The sequence below is a fragment of the Cucurbita maxima genome, unplaced genomic scaffold (genome assembly GCF_002738345.1).
Source record: "Cucurbita maxima cultivar Rimu unplaced genomic scaffold, Cmax_1.0 Cma_Scf00043, whole genome shotgun sequence".
NCBI lineage: Eukaryota > Viridiplantae > Streptophyta > Magnoliopsida > Cucurbitales > Cucurbitaceae > Cucurbita > Cucurbita maxima.
The window spans coordinates 981,010-995,234 of record NW_019272059.1 but is presented as its reverse complement, the minus strand read 5'-3'; the positions used below and the strand labels follow the sequence as shown (position 1 = coordinate 995,234).

At 34.8% G+C, this 14,225-nt stretch overlaps 3 protein-coding genes across 4 annotated transcripts; all 3 read right to left on the bottom strand.

Moving 5' to 3' along the window:
- Positions 1-2,502: 2,502 nt before the first annotated feature.
- LOC111470193 (outer envelope pore protein 16-3, chloroplastic/mitochondrial-like) lies at positions 2,503-6,157 on the bottom strand. Its single transcript, XM_023115723.1, has 3 exons — positions 6,039-6,157; positions 5,152-5,515; positions 2,503-2,948 (listed from the first exon to the last, which is right to left on the bottom strand). Exons 2-3 carry the CDS (start codon positions 5,480-5,482, stop codon positions 2,803-2,805), a joined length of 477 nt encoding a protein of 158 aa, XP_022971491.1. The 5' UTR covers positions 5,483-5,515; positions 6,039-6,157; the 3' UTR covers positions 2,503-2,802.
- A 909-nt stretch (positions 6,158-7,066) lies between these two features.
- LOC111470289 lies at positions 7,067-7,989 on the bottom strand. Its single transcript, XM_023115846.1, has one exon. The coding sequence runs from the start codon at positions 7,972-7,974 to the stop codon at positions 7,225-7,227; it is 750 nt and encodes a 249-aa protein (XP_022971614.1). The 5' UTR covers positions 7,975-7,989; the 3' UTR covers positions 7,067-7,224.
- A 196-nt stretch (positions 7,990-8,185) lies between these two features.
- Positions 8,186-13,902, bottom strand: LOC111470286 (protein STRUBBELIG-RECEPTOR FAMILY 2-like). Of its 2 annotated transcripts, XM_023115845.1 has the most exons (18): positions 13,714-13,902; positions 13,354-13,477; positions 12,976-13,108; positions 12,799-12,870; positions 12,652-12,717; positions 12,451-12,522; positions 12,303-12,374; positions 11,974-12,045; positions 11,826-11,891; positions 11,648-11,713; positions 11,282-11,568; positions 10,435-10,709; positions 10,091-10,356; positions 9,582-9,729; positions 9,234-9,373; positions 8,983-9,139; positions 8,555-8,746; positions 8,186-8,274 (listed from the first exon to the last, which is right to left on the bottom strand). In XM_023115845.1, the coding sequence occupies exons 2-17, from the start codon at positions 13,445-13,447 to the stop codon at positions 8,555-8,557; spliced, it is 2,178 nt and encodes a 725-aa protein (XP_022971613.1). In that variant the 5' UTR covers positions 13,448-13,477; positions 13,714-13,902; the 3' UTR covers positions 8,186-8,274. The 2 variants fall into 2 exon arrangements, with proteins under 2 accessions (XP_022971613.1, XP_022971612.1); XM_023115844.1 differs by lacking the exon at positions 8,186-8,274 and having other exon boundaries at positions 8,476-8,746.
- Positions 13,903-14,225: the final 323 nt, after the last annotated feature.

Genomic DNA, 14,225 nt, shown 5'->3' with positions numbered 1-14,225 from the left:
TACGTTTGGAAAGTCGTTCCGGTGGGGCCCACCGAGACCGCCCCCACTTTTCCCGCTATTTTTCTATTCTTGGTCCTCTAACCACTCCGGAACACAGGAACCTTTCTAACTGCACATTAAAAAAAATTATATTAAAATTTGATAAATTATTTTACCTAAATTTGTGGAAGTTTCTTTTTAAATTTTTAATCCCATATCAATTTGTGTTAATATATATAATACACATAACCCGACCAATTTAAATTACTTTAATTCAAACTAAATTATAAAAATTGTGTCATGAACGTTTTATATTTGTAATTGATGATGTATCGTGATTTATAAACGTTTGATATTTAAAATTTATGAGATTTTAGTTATTAATATAACATAATATATCGGGATGAATAAAAAAAATTTAAATAATTAAAAAAAACATTATAGTGCAATAATATTAATAAGAATTTATTTTAATTTGGTTGGGTATATATTATTATTATTATTATTTGGATAAACATATAGTATTATTATGGAGTAAAAAGGCATTAAATATATGAAATATTTATTTATATTATATTTGGCCTAACTGATTTACAAGATTCCCACAATGTATATGATATCATAATATGGCAATCATCTAATAAAGTTTGTCAACTATATTTTATTCCATAAAAAATATAACATATAGTTTAATGTAACATCTATCAAAGTGAGTCAAATATTGATTTTAGACCAAATTTGATGTTTTTTTTTTTTTTTTGGTAAATATGAATATAATTCAATTAATTAAATCGACATACAAATTTAAATATGAAATGAAAATATAGACTTGATTTTTACGAGGTTGTTTGATATGCGTTCTCATTTGTTTTGTTTGTCGGGTTTTCAAGAATTTTTTATGAAATGTGGCATGTTTTTTTTTTCTCTAAAATAAATGCAAATGTTATTTAAGTTAATAAAATCTTAAATAGTTAGTTTATTATTATTATTATTATTTTTTGATAATATGGAAAAAAATAAAATAAAAACTATATGTACAAAGGATTGCGTGACTTGCACCACTAGAGGCTTAATTATTAAAACAAAATGACAATTTAGTTAATAAAATCAAATATAAATTATAGTTTAAAAAATGCAATTTTTCATAGTTGACTTTTTTATATAATGGACCGTCACTATCATATTAGAGTTTGAAAAATCTTGAAATAATTTTTTAATTAATTAAAACCAAAAGAAGAGCCAGAAACTAAAATTTCCTCTAATTTTTATTTCTCTTTATACATAGTTTTTCAATATATAATATAAAAAAAACAATTAAAATAAAATAATTATTTAATTTTAATAAATAATGTATTTCATATTATATGACTCCAGCCAATTAAAGTTTGAAAATGGTATGAAATAACACGTACGCAATTGACCCAATTATATATTCCTTTTAAAAAAAATTATTAATTAAAATTTAATTTGGTTAATATTCTGAATTTCAACTCCAAAGTTGACAATGATATGTAGAGTGACTCAAGCACGCTTGGTGGAAGACAATTATTTAATATTATTTTTTAAAAAATATTAAAATAAACATGAGTTTTCTTTGAATATTTATTTTTAACTAGTTTTCTCCAAAAATTTAAATGCAAATTAATTGATAAGCTTTGTAATGTGACAATTAAATAAAAATACTATTAACATAAAAAAAATAATTACTCATTTAGGGTTGGAAACTTTATTACGCGGGTTAATGTATGTAGTATTCTATTTGCTATTCTTGCATGTTACGAGACTTTTGGCACGAGCGAGAAGCTTCTAAGTAGGGATCGTAGAATAAATTGTGAAGATCGATATAAATCGGTAAAAAAAAATGACATTGCAGTCATTGAAACACTAGACATGTTATTCTAATATTATGTTAAATTGTCACTGGATCCAAAAGCATAAACTAATAGATCATTTTTTAACAGCTACCAAATATTCGAACGATAACTTAAATTTGAATGCCTCGTAAAGTGAATTTAGGGTTTTGGAATTTGATTTAGAGGCAAAGAATATTGAAAGCTTGATATAGCCCAAATTCATTGTATTGTATGATAGATTGATAAAAATAATATTAGTCCAAACATGCATCAATTTTCTCTTATATATTCTTTGACTTTATATTAAAATATCAAATTTAGTGAATGATTTTTAATTCAATATACTCTACTTTTAGGAACATGGATTCTCGCTTTTTATAAAATGATGAATCAAATATGAATGCATCATAGAGAGTGTTGTTGACCCTTTGCATAGTTAGGAGGAAGAGTTTATTGGGCCTAGATGACCAAGCCCATTATAAAGCAGGAAAATTTTAAGCCCACTATATTAGAGTTTATCGGGCCTAGATGATCAAGCCCATCAATTTTTCTTACTTGCTTCTCAATGTTTCCTTTGCCTTTCATGCTTCACAAAATAGAAAGGTGAAATGAGGGCTGATGAAACCAAATATTTGACCATATGATATCAATCTTCAAGGTGGATTCTAAATTGAGATATAAAATTATGATGGGATCATATTATTTGCCCTGAAAAGAAAAACAGTGTCATTTGACAATTCCTCTCAACCACCTTCACAGTTATCCCAAATTGAAAAGCTTCCAACAAATATCAATGGTGGTAAATCCAAAACTAACCGAAAACAAGAACAAATTGATGGTACCTTTATTCATACAACATTCCCTGTTAAGCTTACTCGAGAGAACTGAGAGTATAATTACATCTCTGGAAAGCCCAAAAGAGAAAGCCAGCCAAGATCTTCTTTCCCAATTGCTGCAAAGATTACTAATGCTACTCAATGTGGGATCTTTTCTTGGTGGTGTAAGGGTAGTACTCCTTTCCATTGTCAATTCTTGTGGTTTGACCACCAACATCAATTAATGCAGATGTAACTGCCAAAGCAACTCCAGCGGAAATGGCTGTTGAAATGCTTTTTCCTAAAACAAAACAATGGCATCAATTAACCACTTTCAGAGGGAGTTTAACTTATTAGAGACTTGAAAAGAAAGCATATTAGAACCACATCCTATGCAATGGATCAGAAAGATCGGAATGGCACTTCACTTTACAATCAAATGGCGATACTGATAGGTATATCTTGTTATAAGTATAACTAACAAGAAATGGCAAGAAACTACATCCAGATCGAGAAATCACCCCTCTTGGAGGGAAATTTCTAGTAATACAGTAGTTTGGATTCTACTTACATTTATTTTGCTACATCATCATTATTTTAGACTGATATGAAGTCCAACAATGTTAAAGAATTATTTATAGAGAAATTTCTAATATTGACGGAAGGGTGAGATGGGTACTACAGGACAAAAAGAAACTCTCTCCCTTGTTTGTCTGAGATTATATATTTTTTTTTTTCGAAAAAAAAAAAAATGTAGCACTTCTTAACTAATTTATCTCCTCTAATTAAGTTCGAATAGAAAGTTTTTGCCCTCCAAATTTATGGTTCTGCCCTAACTAAGGAGTGGTTGCTAACATGCAGACTAGTTATTTGTGTCTTCATGGCTCCAGTTACTCGAAGCATTGATAAAAATAAGAGAGGGAATTCTTTCGCGAGGTGCAGACTAGGATGGAGGTTCTATAGGTGAAACAAAAGAGTTGAGCTTCTCGCTCTTTCGAGGATGGAGATCGTGGCTTCACCAATGTAGATAAGTGGAAGTGCACTTCTTTAACCAAATGCATACGAAGGTTCCTTCTAGAAAGCAATGCACCATGGCACAAAAATGTCACTAGCAAGTATGGTTAGGATAAGTCAGGTGGATGACCACATGTAGAAATGTCATGCAGCACTTGATTCCATATTTCCTAGCTGAGATATATTGCGGATCCTGCAGCCTTTGGTTCCATATTCTAGGTGGGAAGAGGTAATAGAGTTAAGTTTTTGGATGACATCTGGATAATTTACTCTCCTGTCCTTTTTTCCTAGACTCAATGCTCCAAAGCAGTAAGGTGATGGTAAACATGGTTAGACAATTCTGGAATGCTTCTAATAGGTGTTCAATGTTAGATCTTTGTTAAGTATTCTGAATTGGATGATTGGCTAAAGGTATCCGAGTTGAATGCCTTTTCCTTTTCTTTAGATCTTCCTTTCTTCTATATCGCTAGAGAACACTTTCTGTCAAATCTGATTTGATTCTTACAAACTACCATCAAATTACCATCCCCGAAAGCAGTTCCTGAACTTTCTCCCAAAACCTACCATTCCTTTAAAAGCATAGAAAAACTTGACATGAAATAGGTACGTACGTTTGCAAGAGCTGCCTCAAAAAGAGTCAATCTCCCACCATTAGAAAGGTAAAATTCCCATTTTCAAACTTATACAGGACCTCTTTCACAGGCTTCCAAGACTCCAACTTTAATGGATTTATCACCCAAGGGAAATCATCCTCGAGTAAGAGACTGGATAGTTACAAGCTTGCACCACATTTTATTTGCAAGAGTTCACTTCAGCAAAAGGAATATTAAAAACCACAAATCTAATGTTTTTCACTTTTATAAGCCCGAAGAAATCTTAAAAATTCTAAGTAGCTTGAAAAAATCCTCTTAACCCTTTCCAATCACTTTTGATAGAAGTGAAGTAATGTCCATAAATTGAGTAAGTGAAATATGCCCCTTGTTCTCCGCAAGGAAAAATATTCAAGAAGGCCCCATGAAGATCAAGTTCAATCAACCAACTCAACACATTTCCAACCAAAACAGAAAGGAAAGGTTAAAATACCGACTATGTCCTATAATTTGGGCATCATTCCATTTTGGTCCCTATACTTATAAAAATCCATACTTAATACTTAAACTTTCAATAAAGCATAAAATTGATCCCTATTGTTAGATTATTGTTAACTTATGTAAAACAAAATAGCCTCTATTAGTTTTTCCTCTATAAAATTTGAAAATATGTTCACATTGGGTCAATTTATGAAAGAATAGAAATTGTGGATGGTATGGATTTATCCCAGTCTATAATATGTTCACATAAATATGCCAAATAAAATTCTATCCCATTCTCCAAGAGAGGAAAGCGGAAAGAAAGAGAAACAAACCATACAAAAAACTTTCTTCACATTTGTTAATGAAAGAATAGAAATTGCGACTGCATCAAGATCTAGAAAGAGTAGAAAGTTTCACCTTTGTATCCGAGAACAGATGCTCCAGCTGCAAAACCACCTACAGCTCCATTAACGAAGTCTCTCTTCATTCTATAATTCTGCACAAGCTGCTCAACGCCAATGTATACCCCTCCAATAGCAGCAAACGTCATCCCATAGTTTCCCATCATTTTCAAGGTTCTCACAAGCCCAGGCAAAGCAACATTTCTCTCAACACGGGGTACATCATACCAAGTGGCAGCAATTGTCCCGAAAATGGTGCCAGAAACAAATCCTGTAGTTGCACCTTTAATCGTTTTCATTATTGACGTATCATCATCCTCCAAGTACCTACGCTCTGAAGCATCCATGGGTGTTTTTGAAGTTACTGACAATGGCCAAAGCTGCAGAAAGAAAAGAAACAAGACTCAAACCTCAATAACCACGACCAAAGAAGATCTAAATTTTTCTGACCATCTCATAATGAAATCATTGTATTAAATGGAAATTAATTAGAATATATAGCCCCCCTCCAATGTATTCATCCCATTCCTTTACGTTATCTCAGCAGAATTTCTAATATCCAGAGAATTACGAACAGCTAGATCAAAACGTACTAATAACCCGCTAGATAATGAACAATTCGTAAATTTAACCGTTCAGATCAAGCCGGAAACCCCGAACGACTCCCCCTAACTCGTGCACCTGCAGAATACAATCTAATTTCTCTATATCCTCAACAATAGAAGCATGAAAATGAATTTCCGCGACAAAATGACATGCAGACCGAACCGCAGAGGCTAAACCTAGACGAATTGCATTTACAACTACATCGAGTGCGATCATCGTAGCTCCAATAGCATTGTAGATCAGAAAATTCATAAACAGTAGAGAAACACGATTTGGATTGGAGGAAGAAGCACGTACCACTTTCGATGCAGCTCTCTGGAAATAAGGAAATGAGAATGAGACTGAAGCTCTTATATCAGCACGAGAAAGCCTCTTGAACCCGCGTTACTCAACCTGTCGCCGTTGCAACCCGATTCCCAGATGGTTGCGTAATTACAGTACTACCCTCGTCGGTGTATTAATTGCCAAGATTAAATTATATTTCGTATCCATAAGATTAAAAAAAAAAAAAAAAAAGTGTCTAATTTACCAAATTTGTTTGTGTTTATAATTTTTACATTTTTTTTTATAGTCAATAGTCCATCAGAACAAACCTAAAAAATTTATTTCTTATAATTCAAGTGGAGTGATATACATTTATCTGCAATAATATAATATTATTCACTTTAGGTCTAAATTGCAATAATATAATATTATCCACTTTATGCATAAATTTTAGTGGTTTTTCCAAAAAAACCAAATAGGTAGATAATTATAAACTCATGATATTTCTCTTAACTAACCAATATGAGATTACTATTCTTTCATTTTCTATTAGTGATGGCTTGCCCTTATTAGTTAGATAAAAAAGTCACCATGTGTGAATAGGGCTCATATGTGAAGGCAACGTGAATGGAATGGAAGGCAACAACTGCCAATGCTCGAATTTTGGCTGTGTTTTCCAGGTGATTAGGTGAGATTGGTTAAGGAGAGTGAAACTCTGAAACTCATCTTCACTAGAGGAGTCGTTCCTTAGATTCACAAGCTACGAATGGTCATTTAGAGTAAAACTTGAGGGGTGGGATAATATTTGTTGAGCGATAGTACTCATATTTGCACTTAATATAGAACTTTCACTTAATATAGAACTTATTAAATCTAAGGTTGGAACTAACCAACAAATTAAATCCCAAATCAAGCAGCATCTCATCATTTTAGTATAGCAAATGAATGTAAGATACGTTGGAGAATACTAAGAAGTATAAAAGAATTGGGCTGAATTCATGTCATATGATCGATATTTATGATTATGATAAATTGTATATAAAATTGAATGAGATCAAAAGAGTACTTAGGTTCTCTTACTATGCTCCTATTGATGATATGAGTATGTTCATATAACAATATGAGGGAGGATTAAGGTTGATCATTTGCAAAACTTTACTTTTCGGGCCTCGGAATTTTACTAGAACAAAAGTTGATACTTTCCCAGAAAAAAAAAAATCTATTTCCCAATCTCCTCTTCCTCATCCCTTTGAGGGAGGTACGCCGAATTCCCTTCAGCACAACAAAACTCAAACGAAACATCAAGAAAATAGAGCATAAAAACAAGAAGAACCGAAGACAAAAACATAGGAATAGCTCCAAAGATCCACAACAACAAAGGAAATGAAAAGTAAAACGCACGCAATCCCAACGACCAAAAATAACTCCCTCTATTCACCGTAGTGGCCACATAATCCGCCGTGAGCCCGCGCTGATGCCGATCATCGATCAAACCCTTTCTGCATGGCGTATTGATAAGAATGCTTGCATGGCTATAGTACCTTATAGACTGAACGTTAAACAAAAACGCCACCAAAAAGCAAACCAATATGGCAAAGAACTTGACAGAGAATGAGAAACTAAATTGACTTCTGTCTCCAAGCACCGCCAATGGGGACTGACTCTGGCCGCTGCCACCGCCACCGCCACTCGTCATCAGGACGGCAATGAGAGAGCAGAGCATTATGGCAGTCGAGGCCAAAAGGGTCGACGCCATTATATTGTTTCTTAGTGTTTGGACGGCAAGGACGCCGTTGTTTGGTGCATTGTCCATCATAGCTTGAACCCATAAGCGACGATTCATGGCGTTGATGCCAATCACGGTCTTATTGGGATATGTGAGGATGCGATGTAAAAGCCAAATGTGGTAGGTGAGCATGAGAAGAAGGCCGGAGGAGACCAATGTGTAGTCCAGAAGCTTTTTGTCCATTTCCTTCTCACAAGAAGGAAATGAAATGAAGTGGTCAAGTAAAAATGGTGTTTTGCAGCAACAGAAACAACAAGCGACGTGTCTGGGTCTACTTTTTGGCGTTGTGTGGGGAAAAGCATTGCAGGAATAGGAACCGGTGGAAATTAGAAGTGCTTTCTCATGAAGCAGAACGGAGATAACAAACTATCACAAAAATGGAAGAGAATAAACAGGGCAGCTCAGTCAAGATTCTCAACACAAGGTGGACCATCATTTTAGGCTCATCTGTTGGCAAATTTATTTTTTTTCGCTTGGCCAGACCTGATTTCAAGAGAATAAATATATGATAAAATCGTTGCGTAAAATCAAAAAATAACATTATCTTATTTTCTTGAAAAAAGAAACAAAAACATGCATCTTATGACACCAGAACTTTCTCAAAGAAACACAAAAATTGATTTTCTCTTTCCAAAACTTTCTCAAAGAAACACATGACAGTTAAGATGAAGTTAAAGCTGTATGTACATGAGAAGGAAGGTTTTACTACTAAACAGTCTGTACACATAAGAAGAGGATGCAGCCGAAGAAAAATAAGACTGACCTAAACTGAGGTGGCAGAATAGCTGTAAGCTGGTGAGCTTACGAAACCAGTGTTAGCTGAACGAAAAGACTTCTCAAAAGGATCAATTTCCGTTCCTTCTGATGCAGCATGTTTCGTCATCTCCATCTTTCTCCGAAGATTTGTTAGGTGTTCCACTATTTCAGACATTGGTGGTCGGAATTCCTTCACAGGCTGATCATCCAAAGTTGAAATGCACGGGAGGATATGTTAAAAAGGGATATATACAGGCCTGATTGAATGTGCCACCTTTTACCTTATCGTGATGTGATATTAAAATAGTATATTGTGACTAACTTTAGAGTTTGTCAACTTACCACGTAAATGTTAAACTACAGGCTTAAAAGTACGTACTTGTTAGAAATAAACTGAGGCATATTAGATTTCATTAGATGGTCTGGGCTAATTACCTGTATACAAAGGGAGATAATATCAACAAAGCGAGAGAGGGACTTGGAGGAAAATGTTCCTTTAATGACTGGATCAACCATCTGCTCTATACTCTCGTTGTCATGAAGCCGAGATGAAGCCCATTTCACCAGCGATTGTTCTTTCCTGGGTTTCGAACTTAGTAAAAAGAACAAAATTATTCATACTCTTAACTACAACAAGAGTTTGAAGAATAAGACAAAAAACCAAAAGAAGGTTGGATGAATTGTACTTGTCAAATGGTTTTCTTCCAGTGACAATCTCCAAAAGCAACACTCCAAAAGAATACACGTCACTTCTGGTGTTATCAAATCCTGGCTGGCCATGTTCAGGTGCAAGGTAGCCTCTGTCACCACTGGCAATCTCAGAAGCCTGTTTTCATCAGTATTTACACATAAAACTCATGAAAAAAAAAATATCACGAGTAAACAACGGAAAGTTTAAAATCGTGGAAGTGGAAATTTACGGCATCCGTCTGGTTTATGAACAAGGTCTCTCTTCCAAAATAGACATCTAGTTTTTTATTTACCATAAAAAAAAGAAAAAGAAAATTAGAAGCATATTCTCAGCTGTATTTTACCTTCGTTTTAACTCTGTTGGTCACAAGTCGCCTCGCAACAGATAGCCCACAGCCATAAATACGAGGAATCAGTTCATCGTCAAGTAAGATGTTGGCAGCCTTCAGATTGCAGTGAGCAACTGGCGGGAAAAAACTTCTATGCAAATAACTGAAAACACGAAAGGAAAACTGTTAAAAATCCTCAAGAATACAACTATTATTGAAAAACTTGTCTCGAGGTTTTAGATAGTGGTTTTTAAAGGTATGAACCAGAAGTTTTTATACATCAGAAAGGGACAATTTGGCATTTAGAGTAATTTGCAAATGCGTAATTAGTACATATCCAAGTCGAGTATAGATAGTAACGATATAGACATAGAATGTCTGTTAAGTTAGTCATAGATTGAAGATTTGGAAGCCGAAGAAAGTAGAAAAATATAATGCATGTAGTGTGTAATTAAAGATGAACTGAAGATCTTTGATCTATGAGGTCAGGCAATATGAACCTGATAATCAAATAATGTACTTACTCTAAAGCCCTAGCAACTCCAAGAGCAATCTGGAGACGGACAGTCCATGACAGAGGCATGAAAGATTCACAGTGTAAAGCTTCATCAAGAGACAGATTTCGAACATATTCATATCCGAGGAAATAATGTCCATGCTCTGCACAATATCCAAGCAGTGTAACAATGTTCGGGTGCCTCAAACGGGAAGCAGTCCATACGACATCCAGAAATTTCTCTTCTTCTGTAAGAGAGAGTGCTCCCATGTTGATGTTTTTCACCGCCAAAACCTGGTTAGAAATTAAAAGTCAGAAAGAAGTTAATGGAGATCAGGTGAAACTTTGCTCATAGAGTGTGATCATTTTTACTTGGCCATCAGGAAATTCAGCTCTATAAACAGCACCAAGAGATCCCTCTCCAAGAAGATTCTCTTGACTAAAGTTGTTTGTGGTTGATTGAAGCTCTGCCAGAGTGAACATTTTTGTTCCCACTGGGAGATTGCATCTCTTTGAGAAACCTTGTCTTCCAGAAACTTTCTCGGTTCTCGTGCGATTTAATGAAGCTATAGGCCTTTGACCACCCATGAGTAGAGAACTCAGGGGCAAGCTCTGTGAGTTTTCTTCTGGTGCGGTGGACAAACCATCAATCAAAGAAAAGAAAAGCCTAATATCTGAAAACAAAATGCTAATCCGAATGCATACTTGACATTTACAGTACAGGGAGTCATAAGCTGAAACTACGAAACTCAAAGTTAATAACTATCTTGGCACAAACATTTGAAGCCAAACTCATTAAAGCCTATGGGAAATTAGTCTCCAAGTTATGATGAGAGCCTTTTCATTTTCATGATACTAAAAAAGATGGATTCCCAGAAAATTCACATTCCGTTTCAAATCTTAGACGACTTCCAAAAAATAATGTCTTTTTCATAATTGAATGATTACGTCCTTCAATTATCAACAATGTCATTTGGATTGTGACACGTTGAGGTATGGATAAAAGCACGTAGACTTATGGCACAAAGTTGAGACCTCGGAAGACAGAAACTAATATAGTTGCCGTGATAATGGGAAAGAACAATAGACCTGCTAGTTATAATGATCGGCTAATGAGCTTTGATCTGGTTATAGTTAAACAGCGCCAAGACCACAAAATTATGACATCCCGCAATGCAAAGCAAAAGGCTGGAAGAACTTTACAAGGAAAAAGATTCACCTTCAGCTTTGCCCAGAGGGAGTGATCGGGGTATCATATTGCTAATGGCGAATACAATGAAGAGAGCTGCAAAGGTTACAACTAGTGTTAACCCGCCAACCAGGAGAAGTATTCCACCAGGACCAAGCCTTTTCTTCTCTTGCCTGACACCACGAGAGGGATAATTCTGGATTGAATTCGACTTGGTTGTTGGAGGACCACTGATGTTTCGCACCATAGGTGCTTTTTCCAGGGGGAAATCCCAGGGTGGAGAATTGACTCTTGCATGAAACCTATTTCCCCCAATCCTAAACAGAGGCGAAGTGAAAGTATGTTGGGAACTTTTCTTTAATGTAAACTTCATGTTCAGTTTAGGCAAAAGCTTACCACAAATTTGGAATAGTTCTAAAATTTTCTGGAATAATGCCACTAAAACAATTGTCCTGGATGTTCCTGAAAGAAGAGTTACGTGAGTGAGTACAGAAGTTGCCAGATGAAATAAGTCAGAGATTCTACAGAGGATAGAGTAGTAGAGGAGAAAAAGAGGGAGCCGCGAATAGCTTACAAGTCAGTTAATGGAAGTGGAGACAAGTAGGCAACTGATCCTGTAAATTTGTTGTTCTGCAATAACCTAGTCTAGATAGCATTAATGGGATAAATAGTTGTTTATTGTACCGAGAAAGAAAATGCATAATCAAAGACAAGAAACTCACAGTCTAGTGATGTTTGTCAAGGAACCTAATGATCTTGGCAAATCTCCAGTGAAGTCATTATATGACAAATCCCTGTGAAAGAAGAATAACAATTGGTTGAATAGCTTGACCAAAAGGGCTTGCATGTAAACATTCAAATACCCCAAAGAATTGTGAGTTAATATCTTCATACAAGACTGAACTTGTAGAATAATTATAAAATTTTGCTGTGGTAAATTAGAAAGGCATGTATTAAGGTGCAAATGAGTAGGTGACATGATAGATTATCCGTTCATTTTAGTACAATTAAGAGGCAAAAAATAGCATTAATAGCGAAGAAGGAAGCGTACATCTCTCTCAAATTCTGTAAACCAGTGAACACATTCCCAATCACACCAGATAGAGTATTATGGCTCAGATTTCTGCATGCAAAAGAATATAGTTAAAGGACGAAGGACCGTTCAACAGTAACACTACGAAAGTCAAAGATCTACTTACAAATGTCGAAGATTTCCCATGTAAGATAAAGTATGTGGAATGTTATGGCTTAAATGGTTGAATGCCATATTTCTACAAGAGAGAAGAATTTTACTGAATCTATTAACCGGAGTAACTGTCTACACGCCATTTTCAAATAGAAGGGGAGCTCTTTTAAGTACACAATAATCTATGAATGAAAAAGTAGAGTATACAACTTACATATGAGTCGCATTATGAGGCAAGTTATGGGGAATTTCACCCGTAAGTCTATTCGAGCTTACATCCCTAAATAAAGAATTGAATAGATGTTAACACACAATAACTAGCAACAATAAAATTGTTCTATTGACTAAAAAATTAACATACAGTTGCTTCAAATTGTTGAGGTTGTTGAGCTGCCCTCCAAGATTCCCAGTGAGGTTTAAATCGCGGAGTTTACTACAGAAGAAGGCAGTAGTCAGAGGAGCACTTCGGTCAAAGAAGGAAACATAATATCAAGAATATGCTTATGGCGTCTAGTTCAAGGCAACATTATGTCCTTACAGGTATATTACAGATGACCCGGAGCAAGATACTCCAGTCCATGATTCCACACAAGGATCACCACCATATTTTCTCCATCCTATAAGCTCATGTGGATAGTTCAAAGCACCGTACAGATCCTGAAGAGCTGCAACTGTGTATTACACATTATCCATCCATCATTAACGAGAAATAAAATAACTCGAAAGCCTTGAAATGATTCGCTCAAAAGTAATGCAAGGTGATGCATGTTAACATATGATCAGGAAGCCATAAGAAGATATCAAAAGAAACTCAACCAAAAAAACCATGACCTATTCCAATCTTTTTCCTAATTCAAAAGCTTCAAGAAACTAAAAAGTATTGGTTGCATTCAAACAAAAAGATATTAGGACTTACCCTCCGGCCGGTTAGTGAACGCCCGAGCCAGCGAAGTGAGAATAGTCGAATAGACGACGACACTAAAATACGTAAACGGACGCTGTTGCAGCATTTCTAAATAACGTCCAGTTTTGAAGGTTCTCTGTTTCCATGGAACAAAGAATCGAACACAAGCAAAATGTCAAGAACGTGGTAGTGTACAAGAAGACTACCACACCAAAATCTGAAGTGAAAAAAAACAAAAAAAAACTAAGAAATGACAGAATATACGAAGATTGAGTTGTTTTCTTGCTAATCTTTCTCGGAAGCTAGAAGTCCAAAAAGAAAATGCCGGCACTGAAAAGTTGTTCAGAGAAAGTTACGGCTTAGAAATGGTACCTTCGAGAGATAGAAAGCAAGCGTTCTCGACTGGTTCTCACAGAGAGAAAGTGAAGTCGTACGGACAATAATGGAGTATGAATAACCCGCCAGCGTACTGCATTGCCGTGATGAAGACAACGGAGTTTTTGCAATTGCAGGAATTTGATGAGCTGGCGTCCACGTGGCTAAAACGGTTTAGCCGTTGGATAATGCAATAGTAATTTTGAAGTATGTTTAATTTTCATTAAAGTCGCTCATTAATTTTAACAAAAGATAAAAAAAGCTTAATTGTATATTTAATAAGGTCGATAATAAAATAAATTTCTAAAATTTATTAATTTTGTATTTGTTAAATGTATTTTCCAAAAAGAATATCCACTCTCAATATTTTTTTCTAAATAAACTAAAAATCATGAAAATTAAGTAAATATAATTTTTTAAAAATCTCAAAAAATGCAAACAAAATTAAAATAAAGAACAAAAAAATAATAATAAAGATTAAAAATTTAAATAAAAACGTTCCTTTTATT

Excerpts from the sequence above, each read along its gene's own strand:
- LOC111470193 (XM_023115723.1), bottom strand. The coding sequence starts at position 5,482 with ATGGATGCTTCAGAGCGTAGGTACTTGGAGGATGATGATACGTCAATA. Across the intron at positions 2,949-5,151 it reads ATCTGTTCTCGGATACAAAG|GAAAAAGCATTTCAACAGCC; the intron begins GTGAAACTTTCT and ends GTTTTGTTTTAG.
- LOC111470289 (XM_023115846.1), bottom strand. The coding sequence starts at position 7,974 with ATGGACAAAAAGCTTCTGGACTACACATTGGTCTCCTCCGGCCTTCTT.
- LOC111470286 (XM_023115845.1), bottom strand. The coding sequence starts at position 13,447 with ATGCTGCAACAGCGTCCGTTTACGTATTTTAGTGTCGTCGTCTATTCG. Across the intron at positions 12,718-12,798 it reads CTCAACAATTTGAAGCAACT|GGATGTAAGCTCGAATAGAC; the intron begins GTATGTTAATTT and ends TTCTTTATTTAG. Across the intron at positions 12,046-12,302 it reads TTACAGAATTTGAGAGAGAT|GGATTTGTCATATAATGACT; the intron begins GTACGCTTCCTT and ends CTTCTTTCACAG.